The sequence below is a fragment of the Syngnathus leptorhynchus genome, chromosome 7 (genome assembly GCF_054491065.1).
Source record: "Syngnathus leptorhynchus isolate UIUO chromosome 7, UIUO_Slep, whole genome shotgun sequence".
NCBI lineage: Eukaryota > Metazoa > Chordata > Actinopteri > Syngnathiformes > Syngnathidae > Syngnathus > Syngnathus leptorhynchus.
Genome location: NC_141201.1, coordinates 9,691,270 through 9,716,285, shown reverse-complemented (window position 1 = coordinate 9,716,285; position 25,016 = coordinate 9,691,270). Strand labels below are relative to the sequence as shown.

At 39.6% G+C, this 25,016-nt stretch overlaps 5 protein-coding genes across 5 annotated transcripts; 1 reads left to right on the top strand and 4 right to left on the bottom strand.

The window, feature by feature from the left end:
* Window positions 1-627: 627 nt before the first annotated feature.
* LOC147054669 (uncharacterized) lies at window positions 628-4,789 on the bottom strand. The gene is made up of 7 exons (XM_085916574.1): window positions 4,525-4,789; window positions 3,877-4,091; window positions 3,483-3,728; window positions 2,737-2,874; window positions 2,566-2,635; window positions 2,304-2,498; window positions 628-2,189 (listed from the first exon to the last, which is right to left on the bottom strand). The coding sequence occupies exons 1-7, from the start codon at window positions 4,718-4,720 to the stop codon at window positions 1,726-1,728; spliced, it is 1,524 nt and encodes a 507-aa protein (XP_085772700.1). The 5' UTR covers window positions 4,721-4,789; the 3' UTR covers window positions 628-1,725.
* An 837-nt stretch (window positions 4,790-5,626) lies between these two features.
* On the bottom strand, window positions 5,627-10,847 carry LOC147054668 (uncharacterized). Its single transcript, XM_085916355.1, has 8 exons — window positions 10,514-10,847; window positions 10,234-10,442; window positions 9,835-10,080; window positions 9,335-9,472; window positions 9,166-9,235; window positions 8,954-9,081; window positions 8,748-8,823; window positions 5,627-8,388 (listed from the first exon to the last, which is right to left on the bottom strand). The coding sequence occupies exons 1-8, from the start codon at window positions 10,698-10,700 to the stop codon at window positions 7,070-7,072; spliced, it is 2,373 nt and encodes a 790-aa protein (XP_085772481.1). The 5' UTR covers window positions 10,701-10,847; the 3' UTR covers window positions 5,627-7,069.
* Window positions 10,848-11,895: 1,048 nt separating this feature from the next.
* LOC147054667 (uncharacterized) lies at window positions 11,896-15,398 on the bottom strand. Its single transcript, XM_085916361.1, has 8 exons — window positions 15,072-15,398; window positions 14,790-15,001; window positions 14,177-14,422; window positions 13,419-13,556; window positions 13,212-13,281; window positions 13,022-13,149; window positions 12,826-12,907; window positions 11,896-12,732 (listed from the first exon to the last, which is right to left on the bottom strand). The coding sequence occupies exons 1-8, from the start codon at window positions 15,238-15,240 to the stop codon at window positions 12,374-12,376; spliced, it is 1,404 nt and encodes a 467-aa protein (XP_085772487.1). The 5' UTR covers window positions 15,241-15,398; the 3' UTR covers window positions 11,896-12,373.
* An 850-nt stretch (window positions 15,399-16,248) lies between these two features.
* On the bottom strand, window positions 16,249-17,446 carry get1 (guided entry of tail-anchored proteins factor 1). Its single transcript, XM_085916537.1, has 5 exons — window positions 17,327-17,446; window positions 17,037-17,202; window positions 16,873-16,940; window positions 16,632-16,746; window positions 16,249-16,525 (listed from the first exon to the last, which is right to left on the bottom strand). Exons 1-5 carry the CDS (start codon window positions 17,414-17,416, stop codon window positions 16,452-16,454), a joined length of 513 nt encoding a protein of 170 aa, XP_085772663.1. The 5' UTR covers window positions 17,417-17,446; the 3' UTR covers window positions 16,249-16,451.
* Window positions 17,447-18,920: 1,474 nt separating this feature from the next.
* LOC147054665 (uncharacterized) lies at window positions 18,921-22,589 on the top strand. Its single transcript, XM_085917193.1, has 6 exons — window positions 18,921-19,087; window positions 19,932-19,967; window positions 21,342-21,371; window positions 21,457-21,510; window positions 21,579-21,698; window positions 21,793-22,589. Exons 1-6 carry the CDS (start codon window positions 19,073-19,075, stop codon window positions 21,847-21,849), a joined length of 312 nt encoding a protein of 103 aa, XP_085773319.1. The 5' UTR covers window positions 18,921-19,072; the 3' UTR covers window positions 21,850-22,589.
* Window positions 22,590-25,016: the final 2,427 nt, after the last annotated feature.

The window sequence follows — 25,016 nt, the reverse complement described above, 5'->3', positions numbered from 1 at the left end:
GAAGCAGATCAGACATGGAAAGCCACCGGAATGTAAAAGTTCGTAAAGCTGCATAGAGTTTTTGGTGCAAAAAGGTTAATAGACAAATAATTCACTCACATCAACGACTTCACATGAGCAATTTAAACTGCAATAAACCCAAGCATGTTTTGGGCGATCTGAAGAAAACCCGAGTACCCAGAGAAAATCCCACGTAAGCACAGGGAGTATGCCAAGATTTTCATTTCTCTAACCATTAGCATTGCGGGGAAGTTGTTGCATTTTCAAGCATATTTACAGTAGAATCCTTACATGGTATCCATCCTAAATGTTTTTTTGTGTCGTACTTGGCCAGCAAAGATGACAACCCATTCATTTATCACTTGCCTTCATCAGCTTCATTAAGGGACTGTAGCCCATATCCCAGTTAACTCCAAACGGAAGTGACGTTCATCCTGCACTGGTTGACAGTCAGTCGGAAGGTAGAGAAAGTTTGCACAATGCTGGAGGACTTCAGAAAATAAAGTTAGCTTTTTCCTGAGAAGTGCAGAGGAAACTGGAAGCAACAGCCTGCTCAAATTTTCTCCTGTAATCAGCCGGATTTAAGAAAAAGAACATTCCTTTAATATAAATTATTTCATTGTTTTGTTGAAATATCCTTCATACATATATACATATATACAAGAACATATACAGCATGTACAGAGCGTGACTAGACAGTGAATGAGCTACATGAAGTCGTACCCTAAACAGTTGGGGGGGGGGGGGGGGGTTGGGTTCCTTGCTCAAGGGCTCCTGGAAGTGCCAAGCATATAGTCTTTCCATTGTTCCATAGCAAGTCCTCGGCTGTTCTGCTCTTGTCCTCCTTTGGTTTTGTACCTGTATCTTTAAATCCTCCAGCGACAAGTCAAGTCCTTGGTTCGACTATGGACTAACAAAGGACTTGGGAAGAGTTTGTTGTGTCCATTGTGGTAATTTCAGCAATCAATTTCCTATTCGCAACCGAGTCAAACTTTCAGTGCTCTTGGACATGTTTTGAATATCCAACACAAGAGAGCTGAGGTAGATAAGGTCGATTGTCAAATCAGTGCTCGGGCTGTCACTCATTTCAACCAGGACCTTTTTATTTTAGGCCAAATGAGTCCAATAAATGTCTTTATGTTTGACTCAAAATAGCTGAGGTAGCTAAGGTAAAAGGGAACAAAAATATACAATCCACATCCATGAAATTTTCAAATTTGCGTTAAACGTTCAACGATCATTTTCCTAAATTCAAGCAAGACAAAAACTGAACAAGCTAACGTGATGTCTGAGGTAGCAGGCGTTATCATCTCTACATATTTTTTTCTGCTTCCGACCACAATTTAATGGGTTTTCTTATTTTTAATAGCAATCAGTGCTCCATTTGTAGACTACACTTTATCACCTCTCAGGTTTAGGTGCTACTTGGAATACTTAACTTTTGCTGAAGAGATCAGAGAATGCCCAATAGATTTTTTCAAGCTAAATTTTAGCTTTTATTGACCCCTCCAGAAAGTGATTTGTGTGCAGGTGTATTTTCATCTAATTTGAAGGTGGGAGTGTGCATTTGTTATGCTTGGGTTCAATTTCAATTCCAAGTGAGTAAAAAAAAAAAAGAATAAACCTTGATTCTTAAAAATGAACTGCTGATAAAACCAGCTGCTACAAAATTGTAGAGGGGCAATATAATGTCAAATACCCAACAGAGTTGAGTAAAAATAGAGATCATGTTTGTGAGCCATCAACGTTTGACTCCAAATCAGAAACTATCGGTAGCACTATAGGGACCACCTCAGATCGGGGTGTCTGGATCACACGCGGAGAGTTACTGTCTATGGATTCGGATTTCCAAGCTGGTGAATGTGCAGAACGTGGTCGACTCAAATTGAGGACCCCTTTCCTCTGTCCCAGTAATTGTCTGTATTCATTTAGGGTCAGCCCGGGGTAGGCTGGTTTCCCCCTATGCAAGTTCTCAACCACTGGTGAGAACAGGTATTTACGTCTTAGGAGTTTAGGGCGTGCAAACACTTTCTGCTCAGGTGGCGTTGGGACCCAAACAACCTTTTTCTCTTCTTTTTTCACTGGCGGCTCAATGGCTGGTAGCGTTTCTGATTTTTTCTCTTGTGGCACTTCATCCTCAGTAACTGACTTCACCTCAGGTGGCTGAGGGGTCTTCGGAACTTCTGGAACTATCAAACATTCAATCAAGCACAATGTCGTTTTAGTTTCACAGGGATTGATCCGACTTGATATGATTGTTTTATCGTGAGGTTTGGTTACACTTAGGCATATTAGTAGCTCACCTGGAGTACTCGACAAGTCACTCATTGGAGGTTCAAGGGTGCGTGGTTCCTGAGGTCCACTATCAGGACAAACTTTCTCAGCGCTAACAGGTCGCAGATTGTCTTCAAGCTCGGAAATGTCAGACTTGGACTTCTCAGTGTCACTGCGAGTCATGGACACTGCTATCTCGGTCTGGACCATCTTGTTTATTCTGCCTATGGGTGAAAGAAACGAGTATTTTTATATCACTGACAATACCAGAAAAGTCTGGTCTTAGTGTACCTCTCCTCCTAGATTGGTCCTGGAGCCTCAAAGAATAAATATTGTGTATGTCCAACTCTCTTTTTATGTCCTGTTTGAATAAACAATGTATGCTTAATCATTCTACTGTTTTAGATATTGACGTTTTTATCTTCACTTGTGTGGGATTCAAAGAAATCTGCCAAAAATTACCCGAGTTTCCTTGGATAACTCATAAACTTGTGTTTGTAGAGAGAAAGATGTTTTTCTGGCCGAGGTGATTTTCCGATGCTCTGATGCCGCTTGGCGATTGATTGAGCCTCGAAGCAATTTGTTACACTTTTCCAAATCCTGTAAAATATCATCAGAAGGTAATAACTAGAAAGAAAACTGTTGTTATTTAACATGCAACGTGGCCAGATATGTCAAAGAGAAAACACTGAGTAGCTAGCTAAGGAGTTTAGTGGCTTCATCACGTAAATAAATTCAGATTTCCAATCTACTTGTTTGCAGCAAACCCAGGAAATCACCATTAAATCCAAGTTGTTTCATGCTACGCTACAGCCACCCCAGAAAGAAAATAAATGCAAGATCGCCATTGGTCATTCAACTGCATTGCTAGTGACGCTTTCCAGGATGTACTTGTTACAATGGTGACTGAACTGGTAGTCACTTATTGCCAAAGAAACGGGGAAGTGACCTTGACAGGCATATGGAAGTTTGTTGGATGACCTTAAAGGCACATATGGTTGCCTCCTAAGAATTCTGCCTGGCAACAAGTAGGCATTCAAATGTGGCCTGAACAAAATACCCTTGAACTGAAAGTGATATAATATCCCAGCTAGGTGAACTGCACCTGGAAAGCTAAAAGTTAAAAAGTACATGAGACAATAACATTCATCAGCAACCTTGTGGCCATTAATTGGTCTGGTACTACCTCGTCCTGTTTCGTAACATACATTTATTCGCTTGTCTTTCTCCTGCAGCTCTGTGGAGACCTCAGTCAACTTGTGAGACAGCTCGTCCTTTGCCGGCAAGGTCTGCTCCTTGATGACCCTCTGCTGGAGCTGATGTATCCTGTCTTTAACATTGGTCAGTTCCTTCTCTGTGACCTGAAGCTTCCAGGCCAGGTTGTTACGGCAGGTGCGGGTCCCACACAGCAACTTTTGCAAGTCTCGGACTTCACCGTCATTCTGATTTAGTACCTGGGAGGAACAGTTTATTGTAGATTTGTGTAAACAGATCAGTTGCAGTAAAAATACCTCCAGTCAAAGTTTCCTTCTTTTTTGTTTTTTGTTTTAAGGTATGACAGATTTAACTTCTGAGACATTTCAGATGAAAAATGTCACCAACCTCAGAAACACCCTCCTCAGAGTCTTGGAATTGCTGGAGTGCAACTGTGTGCCGATGCTGAACTTTTTTCAACAGCTTGGTCTCTGTTTTGACTTCGACCAGTTGCAGCTTCAGGTCATAGTTCTGGTTTTTCAGCTCGTTAATGCTGTTTGAGTACGACGAATGGATCTTGGTCTTTACAGGAGTATTAATTGGAGGCAACTTCAGCTTAATTTCTGAAAAATATATTCATATTTCGTACATATATATATATAGATATAGATATATATGTCAGTTATCACTGTTAACTTGTCATGTCACCAAACGCACATAAAGCTTTCTTTCGCAAAAATATTATTTGAATAGCTGACAGAAACAACATGTAGAGCTAAAATCTCGTGAAATAAAATGTGAACTCGTTTCATTGTAAAGGGCTTCATTGTAATATAATTTTTCAGACGCTTGAGTGGATGTGACAAGAGTTGCATTAAACAGCAAAACATACTATGTGACAAATATCTCAAAATTAAAATGAAATGCTGGCGTTCTGTTGTTGTTGTTTGTTTGAAATAAATGGTCCGTTTTTCAAATATGTTAGAAGTTGACCCATTGAATTTGAAGCGACACGTTTGTCACGCTCCACTGTAATAATGTGTAAAATGACCATACCTTCAGTTTTTTTATAGGAATTATAGGAATTATATTTCTTGTCCGGAGCAGCTTTGTGCGTCTGTGTTTTGGTTTGAAAGACCACCGTGCGTTCCTGTGGGTTGAGTTTCGGCAGAGATCCCAATTGTACGTTGCTTTTGCCTCCTGCAGTGTCAACCCGTGTCTTGACTGAAAAGGCCCTCTGACTCATCCTCATCGCCTTGTCGCAGACCTCTTCTCACCGGGAAAGGGCACATCGAACCGAAAGAGGCGGCCCGAAAACGGCATTGCATCGAGCGGAGCATACGTCAAGGCTGTGACAGGCCGAAGGCGATTTGAGTGCCGCTTTCATTGACGCCAACGATGACGTCACGATGCTCATATCAGAGCACAGAGGCAGACGACACCGACAGACATACAGCTGGACGACAGGCGTGACGTCAACGTTGGTAGACTGAGTTTATGCTGGCCTAAGTTTTCTCAGCGGATATGCAGTTCAAATGCCAGATGGATGGAAAGAAAAGCTGTTATTTTTAAGAACAAATAAATCCTATATACAGTAACGAAGTAGTATTTGTACGTCGTCACTCTAGTTTTTGCAGGTAGCTGCTGATTATCCATTTCTGTATGCTTTAAATACTTTGGAGTCGATTTGTGGAGCATTCATATGCAATACAGCATTAAAATATCATGAATTGCATTGGTTCAATAAAACAACAGACATGTACATATTCACGTGAATATGTTCTTATTTGAAATGTCATATTTGTCTTATGGTTATGAAGTGCGTGGTTCTTATACATGCCTCCCAGTAGCACGAGTGAAAAATCTCTGATTTTGTCTTCAATTAACATGTTTACTTTTTAGTCTAATTTATGCTTTTGTAACATGCAGTTTGAATTAGCACTGCACTTTAAGAAAAAAAAGGTACCGAATGATGCAATTAACATATCTTGCACGTTAGATCTAAAAAAAAAAAAAAAGTAAAAAAAAAAAAACTAAATGCAGATGTGAGAAGCGTTATTGAAGATGCAAATTTTATTTGTTCGTGCACCACACTGGGAGTCACATGATCTAGTCTTATTAAAAATATAAGAAAATCAGCATTCTATGAGACTTTTGTAAAACTCCTCTGCTTTATTATTTGTTTTAAAAAAAAACTGCAACAGCAATGTGCAAAAATAATTTGTGGTACAGAAAGTGCAACCATAAATACAATTACATAAACATAACCTAAAATGTAGAAAAACATTCATAAAGAAAATACAATTTCAAGCAAATATTTGTCTCACTCAACCGACATCGGATGGAAATATGGTTTTAAAAAAAATATGAAAACAAATGTGCAAAAGTTTCAGTAATTTCTTTTCAAATAATAATCGACCTTAACACAAATACTATTGTTTTTCTGTTCCTCAGTAGTGCAGGCTGCTGTCTTTCAATTGCTCTTGGAAGTGCTTAGCTCGCTTATGCCTTTTGCTAGGGCTCGGCAATGTGCTACTTTAAGCACATGGTCAATTACAGCCTGATCATGAACCTCCACTAAATTGTGGTTCACCTTTCACGTCCATAGAATATCTGATCAATTGGGTTATCTTTTTAATAGTAAAGTCCAAATTGTGCATCGTCAATATTTTGCATTATGTAACCAATCAAATGAATAGCTAGCATTTTAATCTGGTGGACCTTTTGTTAGAATTACAAAAGTTTGGTTGAACATTTTGGTGTATAGATATAAACAATCAATTATTTTACAGTGAACTTCAACTGGGTGTGACAAACAGCTTGAAGCATGCATGATTCGCCTCTGTGCAAGCGAGTCTTTGTTTTCTCAAAGCAACATTATATCTCCCATTTCTTGACAGCAAGGGAGTGAGAACAGGAACCAAGGAATACTTTAAAAAAAAGAAAAGAAAATTCCATGGATGGGTTTGAACATATCCACCACAATAAACATGAGATCACTGTACTTGTTTTTTTTTTTTTCAATTTGACTGGTTACATGTATGGGCTACAAGGGTTTTAAAAATATTTACTCATGTAATTAAAACATTTCACACAATGAACCCGTTTTCACAACAGCATTTGAATAGCCCAAAGGCTCGCTCTGTTATTGCAAAAGATTGCATTTGTCACATTGAAAATCAAGTGAACAATTCCGACTGGTAGTGTTACTCCTCTGGAGTCTTCCACTCCAGTGCTGAAGATGGTAATAATGCGCATTGCATAGTGATTTCATGATTGATTCCTTGGTCCATGTCATACCTCTCCATAGTTTCATTGAAATTAATTTGGTAGGTTTTTTTTGCATTATCCTGCTCTCAAACAAACTAGGAAGTTGCATGTAAACAAACCAAGAAGTTCATGAATTAAGTCATAATATACTTATATACAATTAAAGGCCCTCAAGTGCCTTTACACATCCCAGAAAAGCAATGGAACCAACTGGGTCAATAAAGAAAGATATTTGCATATTTACTCCTGACACAACTCAACAGAGAGCCAGGACAAAAAGAGACAACAACAACAAAAATAAATAAAGGTTCAATTGTCCGTCACTGTTGCTTTAAGTCCACAATGACATTTCATTATGTTTTGAATCTAAATCCGAGCTATCGCTGGCGGCATCCGGTTGGCTCGTCTGTTCGTCGCTCAGGTCGATGTCTTCTTCCATTTGCGAAGAACGTTTCCGATTGCGACAATAAAGGGTTTCCTCTTTTAATGGCACGTTTGGCCCTTTATGATACCTCAGGTGCACGCCACTGTGGGCTGGCTTGCCCATATGCAGGTTCTTAGTAACTGGGGTGAAGTTGTATTTACGTCGATGTTTAGGCCGTGAGCATCGTTTTGGTTCACGTGTTGTTGTCTTAGGATCGTTAAAAATGCTAGACAAAGTGCATTTTCTGTATGTCCTAATGTCTTTCTGATCTCCTTTCTCCTTCCTCTTTTGCTGTTTTACCTGAACAATCACCAGCACCTCATCGTCCTCCGCCAGCTGCTTATCTTCTACCACTTCCTTCTGCCTCTTCTCCACCACTTCTCTCTTCTCCTCCACTTTTCTCTTCTCCACTGTTTTCATTTCCTCTAGCTTTAGCCTCTCCTTCACCTCTTGCCTCTCCTCTACATCTTGCCTCTCCTCTACCACTTCCCTCTCCTCTACCACTTCCCTCTCGAACAATTTACTCTCCTCTATATCTTCCTCCACTTTCCCCTCTACCTCTACATTATCCTTTGTATCTTCTACCTCATTCTCTCCTTGTTCCTGCTTCACCTCTCCCCTCTCCTCCTCCTTTTTCTTCTTATATGTGTCCTCACCCAGACTATCGTCCTGCTCCTCACAAACCTTCTCCTCCTCTTCCTTCTCTTCTTCCTCATCGTGCCACCTCTCCTCCTCCTCCTCCTCCTCCTCCTCCTCCTCCTCCTCCTCCTCCTCCTCCTCCTCCCGGTTGTCCTCCTTTTGTTCTTCCTCATAATCCCACTTTGCCACCTCATCCTCATCTTCCTCCTCTTCTTCCTCCTCCTCTTCCTCCTCCTCTTCCTCCTCCCCTGTTGTCTCCTTCAATGTCTCCTCTAACACAGTTTCTTCTGACTTGTGCTTTTTTTCACCAGTTACCTTATTCCCCCCCCTATTTTGGTCCATTCGATTATCTTTGTAATTTTGCCCTTTCCGCCGCTCCTTTTCCTCCTTCCTTCCGCTGTTGTTTCCGTCATACCTCCCGCCACCTCTATCTTTATTCCCCTTTCCCCTCTCATCATTATAATCATCTTCATCCCTTCTCCTCTGCTTTCCCTCATCTTCCTCCTCATTCTCCTCTGACTCCTGTGTATCTTCTGATGAGTCCTGTCTTTCCTCGTTGGGGTAATGGGTATTCCCATTGGCTGAAACTAACAAATGGAATTTTGTAAATGCACTTAGTTTTGTGACCTTTTTAAGGTTCACCAATATTATTCATATGATACTTTTAATAATTCCTGATAATAATGCATAAACAACTCCTTCCACCTTTTTGATGTTATTCAATATTAATTTGACTGCTCACTTTGCTTCAGCCTTGTGTGCTTTTTCTTCACTGTCATTCTACTTTTAATACGTTTAATTGTTTCCAGTAAAACTTGAGTACTTCGTAAGGCACTGGTAAATGGAGCGCAGTGTTCTCACTATTATTATCATTACTCATTCTAAATACATAATGTGCAATATTTTGGTCTGCCTGGTAAAGGTTTCAACCAATTAAAAAAATTACCTGTATTTTTATCAGAAGGCCTGCGGCCATTCCCTCTCCTTTGTTGAGTTGTACGTGAATTGCGTGGGATATAATGCTGGAAAACACAAAGCACCCTCATTATTAATTTCTTGATACAACAATTATTGTTTTTGATACCTGCATCCACAAAAAGCATGATATAACTGAGCCAAAAATCAAACACTGTAATTATTTAAATGACTTACTGAGATGTTGGTGCTCTGCCACCTTGGAAACTTCTCATCAGTCTCCGAAAAGTCTGACTTGAACCGACTGTCAGCGTCACTGGTTGATGAGGCATATTCCTCCCGTTGGCCCACCTTGCTTTGTTTGGCTGCAAATCACAAGTTTGAATCAAAACAGCACAGCCAACGAACGGTGTCAAAAAGAGTCAAGCTTGGTCTTTATGGAAATGTACCTTTTCTTCCCTGTTTTCGTGATCGAATAGTATTCATATTATGTGTCTCTGAGTCTCTTTTTCTGTCCATCTTGAAGAAAGAATTATATGACAAAAATATCAATTATATGACACCCCATCGTTGTTTTTAACAATGAAACTGTACACTATCACACTTCTTGCAAATTACTTGAGGTTTCTTGGATAATTCAGAAACTGTGCTTTGTAGTCCGAGAGGCATCTCATTGTTCTTGGACATCTTTTTGTATTCTGTTGCTACTTGCCGATTGAGTGAGCCTTGAAGCAACACGTTACTCTTCTCCAATAACTGCAATGCAGAATGAAATAAGAAATCAAATAAAGAAGTCATGCCTAAGATTGTTACAATTTGAACTGACCATGATTATATCTACTAATGCTCGCATCTATTACCATTAGTACATGAAAACATTCAGACAATTTTGAAGATGAACAAACACATACGTATTCAGATTCTTTTATGGTCGCGAAAGAGCAAATCAGACCTCACGCCCAACTGCATCACTTGATGCCATAGTAGTGACATTCAAAATGTCCAAAAAAAACTGTAATGATTGAAACAGTTTAACAATATCTGCACAATTCTGTTATTCATACTTCTATAGACAGTTATGTTTTCAGAATTTATTTTCAAACATGTATATGACATACCTGTATCCTCCTGTCTTTTTCCTCCAGCTGTATGGTGAACTCAGTGAGCCTGCGTGTGAGTTCCTCCTTCTCCAGTAAATTGGGATTCTGGTTGACCCTCCACTGGAGGTGACTAATTCTGTCTTTGCAGTCCATCAACTCCCTCTCTGTGCTTTGCAGCTTCCTTACAAGCTTATCACGGCTCGAGCGAGTCTCAGCCAGCAACTTGCGCAAAGCTTTCACTTCATTTTTGTGCTGTTCTTGTATCTAGAAAATCCAAGAAGATGTCTGGGAATACAGACAATTTTTTGCACACACATCTGCATATTTGAAACCATGCTGACTTTGGGTAAAACACCCTAGAGTGGTCGCCAGTCAATTACAGGGCACATTTCAAGACAAGACAGAAACGCCACCCACCTGAGCAATGCTACCTTCCAAATCTTGGTATTGCTGCAGTGCCACCGTGTGGCGATGCAGAACATTCTTCAACAGTTTGTTCTCATTCTTGGACTCTTTCAGTTGCTGTTGAAGCACATAATTCTGGTTCTTAAGTTCCTTCATGTTGTTTGTAGACAGCTCTCTCAACTTTGCGGAGTCCCTGATTGGTGGCAACTTCAGCTTCGCGGCTAAACGCGTCATATGGTAGTTAATGACGTCAACAAATGTATAAAGAAGTGCGCCGTGTTTCATTGAATACCTTCACTTCGCCTGTAAGGATTCAGTTTGTCCTCTTGGCCTTTGTATCCATATGACTTAGTTTGCAAAGAGCGTTGCCCGGTGAGAAGTCTGGGAAGAGCGCATGTTTGGGCTGGGTCTCTCATGCACCTTGCAGCATCCCCTTCGCCTCCCACCTTGGATGCAAAGTCCCGCGCGTTCACACTCATCGCTCCCTTGCAGTTTTTCCCTCCCCCTCTAAAGACGCATTGCAAAAAAAAAAATACTACGCAAGAGTTGCAGCCAGACGCCAATGAAAATACACAGCTAACGTTACATGGCTGTGAAGCTCCAAATTCAACTTCAGTGTCGCTTTTAATGACGCAATCGGTTGTAACCTCATATCAGAGCACAGATAAGGACGACGCCTATTTTTATTACAGGTGGACGACGCGGGCGACATCATACAAGTAGTATGATGTCAACAATTGGCGGATGGGCGCGGCGACAACGCCCTCTATCCTCAATTATACGGCATGGGCTGGCTGGCTACCTGTTCATTCATGATAAGACGTTTTTGGGTTCATTTATTTCTCATTTATGTTAAGCTTTTGAGGAAAATCTCAACATTAACCTAATATTTTCTATGACCTTTACTGGTGAATTTAATTTCAAGTTTCCTACACTTTTGAATGCACATGTCTAGCTCTTCAACGTTTTCCTGCAAATTTGCAAAACCTGTTCTCTAACACGGATATAAATGGAAACAAATGTGTTTCATCCAGCATTACAGTTCCTAAGGCAATTGCAAATGTAGGTCAATTGCAAATGGTCCTATTCTTCATGTTTTTTTTTCTCAGAGGGAGAACAGCAGGTAGAACAGCAAATACTGCTACTGTTGGACAGGTAAATTCAAATGTTTAAGACTCAGTTGAAGTTCATATTCGATTCAAATCAAACCAATTCACTGAAGTTTCATACTAAAGTTGAATAACCCCATTTCTAGTCGTGTATTTTTAATTACCTGCATGGTAACTTTGTAATTTGTTCACTTGTAAGGAAGTCCAAAATGTGAATCTTGGCTCAAGCCTTCTTGTGTAAAGTTTGAATTAGCTTAATTAGATGATGAATTTAGACCTAGTTCCAGCAAGCGTGAAGTTTAGTCTACTTTCAGCCATGCGGCAAATGGTTAGGCACACCGAGGTTGTGTAAAAGTAAAATGCCTGTCTGTCAGGATGCCCAGCATGGCACAGAGTGATTTGCCCAATTCCCCACCATGCAAAACAAGACTTGCATAGATTTGTTTGCAAATATAAAGTCCATTCATTTCATCACTTTAAATGCGAATTGAGTTGAAGTGTCAAGATGACATTTTGCAAGTTGTAATAAATGAAGGTTTTTAAGTTTTATTTTAATTTTGAGGCACATTTATACAAAAACATTTTTTGAAGAAAATGTGTGACGTCCCACAAAACTAACAGTCCATTCATTTAATCACTTTGAATGCTAATTGAGTTGAGATGTCAAGATGACATTTTGCAAGTTGTAATAAATGAAGGTTTTTAAGTTTTATTTTAATTTTGAGGCACATTTATACAAAAACATTTTTTGAAGAAAATGTGTGACGTCCCACAGAACTAATAATAAAAGCGTTGAGTTGACATGCCACCATATGAAGTTCATGACATGTCAGTCTGCTCTTACGAGTGTCAAATCTTTTTGGATTTAAAAAAAAAAAAATCCAAATGCAAAAAAATTGACAATCACTGCTACAATAATAACCACAAGTAAAATAAAGAGAGACAATAGCAACTTACTTTTGTTACTGAGGAGCTGGCAACATTGGTAAAAGAAGGAGACTTGTCAACATGATTTGAAGAAGAAAAAAAAAATCAGGAAGAGTCTAGTAATCATCCTCTTCTGCATTGTGGTCTGCTTTCTTTGTGGGTGCTTTTCCATGTGTCTGACTCTCGAGAGACTTCCGGTCCAATCCACTGTAGGCTGGTTTCCCCAAGTGCAGATTTGTAGTTGCTGGTGTGAACACATACTTGAGACAGAAATGAGTGCGTTTGGGTATTTGTCTGGGTGACATTTCCTCCATAGCGTCAGCAAAGATACTAGAGCCTAGACTATTTTGCGTGCCTATCGAATCTTCCTCCTCATTCTCCTCCTTTTCTTCTATGGCCACGCTTGACACATCTGTTACCTCCTTTCGTTCACTACAGTCTCCTGCCATTTGGTGATCAGGAATTTCCTTCAAGTCTGAAAGTTTTTTGTGAAGGTAGAATGCAAATAGTAACAAAAAACTTCAGGTGTATTGAGCACAGTGCAATAATGGCAGCATTAGTGGCTTACCAGTAAATTTCTTATGTTCTTCTTTAAGCCTCCTCCTTGTCTTAAGGTATTTAACAGCCAAAGACATTCCTGGTGAACTATCCTGGAAAACAGTCAACAAGAATCAGCATTTTTTTTTTCTTGAAGGTATTCTCTGCACAAAATGACTGGAACACAACGCATATCATCGTTTTCAAATGTTCTTTGAATGGCATACTCCGCTGGATGATCTCAGCCATTTTTGCAGCTCATCGTCAGGCTTAGGAACGTCTGCCTTGACCAAACGCTCATCCGCAGTCAATGGAGATGCTACTTCTTCAGTCTGGACAATCTTGTTCAATGTTTCTGCAAATCAAAAATGAGCCTCACACCTAATAACATCAGCCAAGTGTATTAACCAAACATACCTTTTTTCCTTGCCAAATGTTCAAATCGCAGACCAGGTAGGTTGTGGTGTTCCAGTTCATTTTTTTGTTCCTGTTTGAATAAAATGATACAAATATACTATTTCAAAAACCTTAGGATTGGTTTTTGCAGCATGATCTATACACATCCCAATAAATGCTGTTATTGTGGTATCTATAATGTGAAACACACAACTTGCTTTAACTTACTTGAATTTCTTTAGTTAACGCATAGACTCGTGCTTGCAGACAGTAGAACACATCGGTGGTCCTGGACAGCTTTTTTTGCTCTGCTGCTACGTGTCGATGGAGTGTGCTTTGAAGCAGCTTGTTATTCTTCTCTAGCTCCTGTAACAAATTATTAAACAGGAATAAATAACCAAAATTGTCCTTCAAACATTGCATAACATGATGAGCACACCAGTTGCCTGCATACAGATTCATCTGTCCTTCATGTTTTTCTGGAAGCAGCCAAGAAGAAAGGCTACAAAATGAAGCAAGACAGTTTGGGTATAAAATAAGGCAAGTCAAAGCTTCCTTTCATGTTTTAATGTGCATTACATTTCTGTCATCATGATAGGAAAGCTTGGGTAAATATAATGTCAACTATCCTCCTCCAGTAACTACAATTCTGTTATTTCACCCTTAGGTGACTTTTAAGACACTTAATGACTGCTAGTATTGATTAGTTTACAAACCGAGTGACATCATCACATAACTATTAGCCATGTGGAGTAAACTTGATGACATGGTTTCCTTAAAAACAGCAACTGAGCTCATCCCTTTTCATAGGGAACACAGAGTTTTAAGTTACCAACTGTGTTTCCTCATTCAATAACAATCTGATTCCGGATGATTGACAATATTCATATCCTACTAGTTTATGGTTAAGTGAGCTATTCTACCCATCACACGCATTCTATTGTGCAGGTACTCTACCTCCTGAGCCATGCTGCTCCTAAACATACCCATATCCGTTCGTTTTTCTCCTTCAGATCTATGGTAGCCTCATCCAACCTGCGGCTGAGCTCTTCCTTTTCCAGCATGGTAGGATTATGAAAGATCTGCGATTCCAGTTGTAGGATTTTGCTTTTTGAGTCGAACAACTCATTCTCAGCGTCCAGCAGCTTCTTTGCCAGAGTGTCACAGCTGGAGCGAGTATTCCTGAGCAACTTTCGGATGACATTGACCTCATTGATGTGCTGCTCTTGTATCTATGAAGGGGGATGTGAGATATTTGGATGAAATTTGCATTTTTGTGAGAAATCATACAAAGTGTCAAGACAAAAGGTGAGTCATCTCCAGGTTTTATATTGTTTCCAGTGTGTCTTCAGTTGGAATGTGTCACTTAAACTCATGCCACCCCGTTACTCATAACAGAAAAAAAATATATTAACTTCTGCTCCCTGTAAATTGTCGTCTGATCTTTTGTGCTAAATGGCCCACCAGGGATCAGCCATGAAATAGATGATCAATCCAGCCTTGGTTTACAGCATTAACCTAGTTCTACACTTAGAAAAAAATAGTAAAGCTAAAATGTGTGGGAATGGGTGGATATGATGACAAATGTATGACACCCACCTTAGATATATTGCCTTCCAATCTTTGGTATTGCTGCAGTGCCATCGAGTGACGATATAGAACATTCCTCATCATTTTTGACTGTGTTTTGAATACTACCAACTGTAGTTGCAGGTCACCATTTTGGCGCTTGAGATTTTTAATGTTGGGGTTTGCTGACAATTCGTAAGTCTTTGGGTTCACGTTGATTGTAGGTAACTTCTGCCTGTAATCTAAAAATTAATGGCGATTATTTATATTGAATGGTGAAATTCCTAACCGGCGTGTCAGCATATAAAATACCTCCACTCTTATAAGGAACCAGCTTGTCCTCGATGGATTTGCGTGCATGGTACTTGGTCGGCCCTGAGGCTGCAGGCAGAGAATACATTGTCGATGACTTTCCATTGCGCTTTGCAGCGTTACCTTCCTCTCTTGTCTTCGGAGCCAAGTTCGGCAGGTTCACACTCATCACCTCCTTGCAATACAAATTACAAATAAAAACTACTTCCGACTTTACCCAACACCAAAGCTACCGTACTTCCAAGATGAATTGCTTCCAACCCCCGAACCCGACTTGAGCCTTTATGGTGTCATTAAGTCAAAACAAAGGGTGAGGTGAAATATCACTAACGGTTGTAAATGGGGTGTGATATCACGTGAGTCACGTGACCACGTTGTTGACGAAAAAGACGCTCAAATTTGATTTGGAAACGGACAGACGGACCGAGTATTTATATTAAAATAATTAGTCATACAACAGAAACATTCATTTATCTATTTTCTATGCAACTTGTACTGTTAGGGCAGTGGTTCTTAACCTTATTGGAGGTACCGAACCCCACCAGTTTCATATGCGCATTCATCAAACCCCTCTTTAGTGATTTTTTTTTTTCAAATTCAAGACATCAATGCTTATTACTGATGCACAAAATGAGCCATGCATGAACGACACCTTGTTTAAAGAACATAACCAACACAATGCATGAACTCAAAACAAATGACATACCTGCAAATCAGTGTGATTTCTGCTGTATGCGAGACCAATTCAGACATGCGTTTACACAATAAATCGGGTCTGTTCGGACTTCCACAGTGGAGGCTCTGCCGAACCTCTGAGAGCGACTCACTGAACCCCTCAATCTGTATCCCTGCTGATTTGAGGCAAAAGGCAGACTGCAAGCTGGACTGGGAACTGAACTCGTGCTGCTTGCACCAAAATCATAATAGAACACCTTTGGCATGTTCTTACCTAAATACACAGCTAATATCAATAATTATGGGACGCGTTAACCCATCCCGTTTAACTGCTGTGCCAATGGGGAGTTGTCATGACGACGAGGGATGGGTGCACTTTGAGCCCAAAGTGGTGAGAGCACTTCATCAATAATGAGCAATCCCAACAAAATATAGATGGTTTTGGCATAGAGTGGAATAAATATGTTGAAATGGGGGGAAAAAAAGAACTGGAAAAGAAAAGGTTGTTTCAATATGTATTTATTAAAAGGCTTTTCAGAATTTATCAATAAAGAAAATACACAAAACAATAAATTATCAACTTATAACAGTACTAACTAAAAGTGCAAAATGTGGTGAATTTTTCCCTTCATGCAGAGCAAATGATGGAGCACATGTGGCTTAACATAAACAAATGTCAAGATTTTACAATTGCATCTCCAGTTTCTAACTAAAGGCATGCAGACCCAGCGTGACCACCTTATTGCAAACTACCAGCCAGCATGTTATTCCCACTCCACCTGGAAATGCAAAACATCTGTGTTAGGATTTGATTCCTCGATGCAGAATGCCATACATCCCTGAATAAATCAATACTGAAAACAATGCAATCGGTGAGATGCATACCTGCGACTCCAGTTGGGAAAGCAACCAGACGTTCAACAGGGGCAATCCATTTACTGGGAAGCACTGTCACTGGGTCAGAATAATACTGCCATATTAAAGAAATCATCAGAGCAGCCTAAAAAAATATAAAATACAACATTAGATCAAGCACATTCACTTTCTAAATGCATTCAAATTGGACTTTAGCAACTCTAAATTTGAAAATTAATAATTATAAATAGATATTTTACTGTTGCCCAACCTGCAGTAGGTAAAAGACAATGTTGACAACCCATTTCATTTTGGCCTGTTGTGCAGTCCTGGATTGCACTGTCAAAGGGGGAAAAACAATTTCTTGAGCACTTTAATACTGCGCTGCATGCATACATATGTTCAGTTAAAGGGGTCTAAAAAAACAGCAGTTACCATGTGTTTTGAGTTTATCTGTCATTTTGTTTATTTTGCGCTCTAAACGGGCATATCGGGCAAATTCGTCCATCATACTGATTGAAGACTGCTCTTTCTTCATTGCTTGGATCTCAGCCCTCATATCATTCTCCTGTTCAGCATCTTTTTGCACCATCCTGTAGAGCTGGCGATAGATTTCAAAGGATGCAAGTCACATCGATAACAGCCGTCATTCAGACAAGACATTTTTCAAAATAACAAAGAATTCAAGGAGCCGTATATTCTATTCAAGCAGCACTAATACTTACAAACGAAGAAATGTTTGGCAAGAGTGTTTTCATGAGATTGCAAAGAAAAACCGACGCCAACACCAAAATCCAAGCACAACTGGCCGCCATGTTGACTGCTGATTTGTCTTCTTCCCAAACGAATTTAAAGTCCTCGCTCTTTGAATTGGCTACATTACCGCCACCTAGCGGATGGCGTGCACTACTACATTCCGTACTGTACTCACGGCCACTAAAGGACTATAATTTCTTGATTTTATTACATTGTCCTTCGACCTACCTGGTTTCATTTTCACCTTTGAGTCCAATTCGGAGTAACTAATTATTTGTATGTATTATTTTTTATGTGTGTGTGTGTATTTCTAGGTTTAATAAAATGCAAATAAATTAAAGAAACCAAAAAGTTGTCTTTCCAAAAAGTACATATAATGCCATTTAGTTTTGTTTCGTTTCATTTCATTTTAGTTTTGTTTTCAAATAATGTTATTTTGTTTCGTTTCAGTTGGTAAAATGAATTGGACCGGTGAGCATCGCGCTTTCATTGTAGAAACGTTTATCAAGAACGGACGAGCGGCATAGAAGATGGATGGATGGATGGATGGATGGATGGATGGATGGATGGATGGATGGATGGATGGATGGATGGATGGATGGATGGATGGATGGATGGATGGATGGATGGATTTGGATGGATGGATGGATTTGGATGAATGCATGGATGCATTTGCAGATCATCCATACAAAACTATATTGGCACAAAGAGAAAGAGACACAACAACTCCCAGAGCATTGTTTGGAAATGCAACGTAAGTAAATACATCCATCCATATATCCATCCATATATCCATACATGGGCGGCTCGGTGGTACACCGGGTAGCACCTCCGCCTCACAGTTAGGAGGGTAGGGGTTTGATTCCACCTCCGGCCCTCCCTCTGTGGAGTTTGCATGTTCTCCCCGTGTCCGCGTGGGTTTTCTTCGGGCGCTCCGGTTTCCTCCCACATTCCAAAAACACGCTTGTTAGGCCGATTGAAGACTCTAAATTCTCCCTAAGTATGAGTGCGAGTACGGATGGTTGTTCGTCTCTGTGTGCCCTGCGATTGGCTGGCAACCGGTTCAGGGTGTCCCCCGCCTATTGCCTGATGACGGCTGGGATAGGTTCCAGCACGCCCCCGTGGGGACAAAGCCGTTTAGAAAATGGATGGATGGATATCCATACGTCCATCCATACGTCCATCCATACGTCCATCCATACACACACACACACACACACACACACACACACACACACACACACACACACACACACACACACACACACACACACACACACACACACACACACACACATACACACACACACACACACACACACACACACACATACATACATACATACATACATACATACATACATACATACATACATACATACATACATACATTCATACATACATACATACATATCCAAAAGTGAGTGGCATGCGGTCCTGTCCACACAGGTAAGTTGCTATGGTTCAAAAATATGTTGCCTCCTCCTCTACACCAATTAGTGCAAGAGCGGGGCGGGATATAAGGTTTTCCGCTCCGTCGATAGGCTAAGGCTGAAATCACATTGAACAGGAGACCCAATCCCGTTTCGGCTAGTTGTGGTACTCCTTCGACGTTCATTTGAAGTTACAGGCAGAGTGTTTTGGAGGTAAATACCTTCAAGGTGTGGTGTGTGCTGACTTATAAGTGACAAAGGCTCTCTTCAAGCTTGACAACAATGGGAAAAACGAAGGTATGTTGTATCCAGACCACTTGAACATGCATTGCCACATCTCCGTACGAATGGCTTTTTTTTTTCATGATTACTATAACGTGTATTTCCGCGTCGTCGATCTGTTGAGCCACGGCGAGTGGCGCCTATTTACTTAGTAGCGGCTGTCTGTTTTTTGAAACCCAATCTGAATGTGTTGCTTTCGAAATGCACAAACTAGCAAACAAACTGGAGTCCGCAAGGAGACAAAGGGGTGTAACCTTCGTCAGTCGAGGCACAGGTTGCCATTGGGGGAAACGTATCGAAAGATTTTTCAAGAACGTCTTATTTACGTGGTTTGCATTGCAGGATTAACGTTGATTGAACCCAAAAAAAAGTATAAACGAGTGCAACGTTTATAAATGGTCGTTATTTTCACATTTCGACGTGGACACCGCACGTCGTGGAGAAAGATCGCTTGTATGCGCGTCACCGTCGTCCTTTCTCTCCGAGCGCCATGGCAGCCTTAAAAAGACACGCCTCTCCTTTTTCATAAGCAAAGCCTGTACAGTCACGTCGTGGATCGTTTTAATCTCGTTGCATGGTTTTTAATGTCATAGATCGCCGTGGATGCGTAATTGAAACGGTTCGTTAAATGTAGTGCGTGCTCGCTTCCATTTTCGAATGATCGTATTCTATTCCGTAGAGAATGTTTAATTAGGTTGGAGCGTTTGCCTCTAAGAAAACATTGCACAATGTCGTTATGACTTGAGGGGAGGGGAGGGATAGGTGCCCATCCCCCCTTTTGCATCACACGCCCACTTTAGCTTCGGAGTTTTTGTTGTTCCTGCTTTTTCTAATTTCTTTCTCCGTCCTTTCCACGCAGAGCACAGAGGCTCCAGCAGCAGAGGCATGCTCGCAGGTTGGTAGTTCAAGCTTTCCAGGGCAACGTTGGAACAGACAGCTAATGAACATTTTCCCACCTTTTTTTTTTCCCCCCCATTTGTATCCTCCCTTTTGGCACACATACATTACCAATGATGCTATATTACTGAAATGTGATCTCCCTCTTCTCCATCACAATGAAAACTCCATCCATACTGGAATGGACTAACTTAGCGATATAGATTCATTTGCTTGGGAAATTCATGGTTCTCTATGAACACAATTAAAGTAGTCATGTCATATTTACTAATATTCACAACCGTAAAAATACCGTAAAAAAAAAAACTCTAAAGATAGTATCTACATGAGTCTCTTTTTAAATGCAATAAAATACAGGTGATATTTCCAGTGCGTTTGAAATTTCAGAGTAAGGTGCATTGTAATAATTGATCAATTACATTGTATTCTTTAAATATTTGTAAAGGGATGGGAGACTCGCTCAATGTTCTTAATTCATATTCAATGCCAACAGAATAAAAGTCCTCTGAGGAGCTGATTCAGTTCTTTGGGCCACACTAGTTGATACTGAATTAGCAACGCTTCCGCTGGTTGCAGCACCTGTTGTAAGCCACAGTCTATAATAAATCAATTATACATAATCAACAATTTTGTTATCAATATTAAAATCAACTTGAATCCATTGGACAAGTGACATTTTAGCCAGTCGGGCATGTGCAAAATGGTAGGGCTGGATCCACAATTAACCAAATTTGAATTGCAATCATAATTTTGGCTGCTACTACTAAATTAACCTGATAGTCAGCGATATTTACATTGCAAATGTGGGCTCTGCTTAATACTGTATGTAAAAAAAATATCACAACCTGTAGTCAGCCAACCACCAGCAGGCAAACGTGTTTAAGGCTTCATTAAGCTGCCTAATGATCGCAAACAAGTTAGTGCACTCAATTGTCATGGTGGGAGAAAAAAAGGGCAGCAAAATTTGGATAGTTTCGGACTAATGGCATGTGACAAGTGAAATCAAGATGTTAGTCCCTGCAACTCAAAACAGTAGTAATGTTAAAATTGACACTTGTATTACTGCTAACACATCTGGCTGTCTGGTTCATTGTTATCAACTACTAAAGTGCGTGTTTTGTGATTGCCTGCTTACTATTATTCTCTTATTCCCAGCCAGTGGTCTGTTTGTAAGGATCTATAGATATCTACTGTATACTTGAGTCCTACATTACATCTCAGCAAAGACTACAGGGACATTGGATACTTTCTACATGTATTGCACGGCTGTTCAAAGCAGCCCATGGCGGCACAAGAAGATGATGCTAATGAAAATGACTATGATTGTCAAGTGTATATTGTGTCATTAACAAGTGATGTCCTCCTCCTTCAGCCAAAGCGAAAGTCTCTACGATTGTTAGCTGTGAGTATGACCTTCTATTTCTCTTTAATATCCTGTACTGTTGGTGTGGATTTGACCGTTCCTTGTTTGTATGTGTGTTTCACAGAAAGAGACAGAAACCAAACCAGAGACAGAAACTAAACCAGAGCCAACAAAGACCGTACGTAAATGTGCAATAATCGTATGACATTTTATAATTTACTAATGACCTTATTCCTGACTTTGTAGGCGCCTAAGAACCAAAAGGTGAAGGAGGTGGCAAAGGAGAAACCGGAACAGAAGAAAGAGGAACCTGAGGATGAAAAAGAAGAGGACCCTGCAGAAAATGGGGAGGCCAAAGTTGAAGAGGTACCCTCAAGTTGAACCTGCAATTATGTTTTGTGTTTTATTGGAGAGAAAAAAACAAAGTGCCAAGATTGTGGATGTCATCTTTCTTTTGCAGGCTGCCACAGAAGATGGAAAGGGGGATAAGACCGAAGAGGGTAAAACAGATGAGTAGTGTTGCCTCAACTCATCTGCCTGTGTTCCCTGTCCCTTCTTAAATGTCAAGTGCACATCATGTTTTCAACTGAGACATGAATACAGACACACGTTTAAAAAAAAAAAGAAAAAGAAAAAAAAATCCTCAACCACCATTTAATTTCATAGCTTCTGTGAAGGGAATATTTTGGCCTTTGTGTTGGGTTTTATTTCCCTTTTGTTTCCCTCCATTGTCAGCTTCTTATTTAGCTTTTTAGGCTTCATCAGAATTCTGATGTAAAACTACAAATTAACATGGAACTTTTCAAAGGGGTTTTGTGAACTGTACTGTTTTTAACAATATGTAAAACATGATCCCTTTGGTTGTTAAATTGAATGTTTGTCTGTTTTGGAACAATAATTATTTTCTTTACTGTAAAAATCATGATTACTAATTTTGGCCCTAGAATGCCCAGCATGGTTGTCTTCGTTGCATCTAAAGAACATCCGCACAGTTGCAGTTTAAACTTGTTCTTTTCAACAACAAAAATATTCTCTTGCCATCTGTATGCGTCCAGTGATGGTATGTTGTTGTTCTTAGCTATGCTCATTGCTCAATGCTTGCTTACTCTGTTGCCACTACCATCAACAATATGTACACGTTACAAATTTGCGGCTATACTTATTGTGACTTTGAAACATCTCTACCGATGTACAGTTTTGTTGTTGTTGATCTTTTTTTTTTTTTAAACGGTTAATAAAAAAAAAACATTCTTTTTACATTGTTTACATTTTCTTTACGTAAAAATCCTGACCTAGGTAAAAGGGGCTAAAATGTAAGTCAGCACATGATTTGATAACTTCTTTAACCTTCCAAATTGTTTTTTCTTATTGCGTGCACAAAACATGATTGTCAAAGTCATGTAGTAATTGAAATTTTTTGACTACTAATCAAGAGTTGCAGTTTGTGCTCTTTTCATCTCGTTTCCATTCACTATTCTAATCTCTTTTCCATGATGACTCCAATGATACATTTGCAGTATGCATATTAAAATTGTACAGATATTTACATACACTAAACTGATGATTAAATACTCATCTGTAAATATTTGGGCTTTGGAACTAGTGGGTCACAGTTCAAATTTGGGCTTTCACTATTATATATGTTTAGAATTGATTATTCCATCGATTCTAATCAAATAATGGGATAAAATGTTATTTTCCATAAAATAATAACAACCATTTTCCCATCTACTGTTAATTTGGTAGTGTTTGGTGATTAAAAACAAGTAAATAGCAATCAAACAATATCACACGAGATTAACGTACTCACTAAACATCTTGAAACTGATTCAGTTACTGGTGCCGTTATTTTCTGTTGTAAATGCAGATGTTTGCAAATGTCTTGTTTTGATTAAACAAAAACAAAAGATAATCTGTTTTAATGAATGAGTACAAAACTAATGAGTATTTGGTGTTGAGAGGCTGACAGAGTATTTTGTCCATTCTAAGATAAAAATGTCTCGAAACAATTCCTCTATTATTAAAATAGTTGTCGATTATTTTAATAATCCATTATTTGTCAATTGATTTTCACAGATCTAATTTAAATCCCACTGTGAACACAATATAAAAACAACTTTTTGTTGGTGAGATTCTAGTCTGCACATACTTGTGTGTGATCTTCAATTTTCTCATGAGGTCCAAGCAAATGCTTCGACATATCAATAGTGTTTCCAATTCCATGCTGCCAGCTTGTGGGAACTGTTTGGCCATGGCCCCTTCCTCTTCCAACATGACTGCACCAGCGCAAGACCCCTAAAGACATGGATAAGAATCTTTGGCTTGGATTAATTTCACTGGCTGCATAGAGGACTGACCTGAACTTGATAGAGCACCTTAAGGACAGAGGAGCCAGACAGTGTGACCTCACAAATGTATTTCTGGAAGAATGGTTAAAAGTTCCTAATAATGCATTTTAAAAGTGTGTGGAAAGCCATATACCATTGAAAATTTGAAGCTGTTATCATTGCAAAGCTTGTACAAATTTCATATTAAACCCTATGGATAAAGAATGGAATGTCTCAATATGTGAGTCAACTCAGGTGAGTGAAAACTTTTGGCCAATAGACTGCTGTATATTCTGTATACAATGTGTTGAAGAAATGCTCCAGGACTGGTGTCACAAGTTATATTTCAAATACAAATGACCAAGTTTTCCCCCTTTGAAATAATCTCTCCTGGAGTCTAATGCAGTTTCCCAGTCTCCCTTGTAAAATGTTTATGCTTCCCTGGATGGATTCTTCCAGGATTTTCTCTTAGCTCCATCTTAATGGCATTCAAGTCTTCAAAACAACTCTTCATGACTTGCTTGACAATGGGAAGAGAGGGAGAAAAATCACATGGAGCCAGATTGGGTGACAAGGAAGGTTGCTCTTGCATGGCAATGTTCATCTTGGCAAAGAGCTGTCAGGTACCAAGGGCATTGCGAGAAGGTGTGTTGTCATGATGAAGCACTCATGGGTTGTTCTTTCACAACTCTTACCTCTTCTCATGCATTGAATGAAGCAAACGCTGCAGGATCTCTTGGTTGACATGCTTATTGCTTGTCTGTCCCAGTGAATCCAAATCTGAGTGCCATGTTTTTGTTTGGTGGTGTCCTATCAGTTTTCTAATGTAAATTGGGTGCCTTAGCTCAATTAAGTGTGGGGAAACCCATGTCTGGCTGCAATTGAAAGTTGTTGTTTTTTTGCTTGGGTTTGAAATGTATCTTTTGTTACACTAGTCCTGAAACAGGTCTGGCATATAACTTTGCTGAATGGAAATTGGATTACCCCTCATGGGATTATAATCAATATAATAATAATAACAACAACAATAATAATTGATGTCATGCTGCGATGATAAAAATGTATTATGAGACAATTGGTGGAATATTTATCTCATTCTATAAACTTTACATGAATACATTAATTTCAATGCAAATGATACTGAAGCCGCTTCAGTGATGCGTATCAATCTTCAAATCAACCAAAATCAGCTCGATAAGGTCGTTCATTATTCATGACGTCATGCGCAGAACTCGCGACCTTGGTCAAAAAGAAGGGGCGACTGCGTGATCGTCGTATTGCATTTCAAAGGAAATCGCTTCATAATTCTCGTCACGTTAACTGCGTTTTCGTATACACAGTACACGAGCAGGTAAAT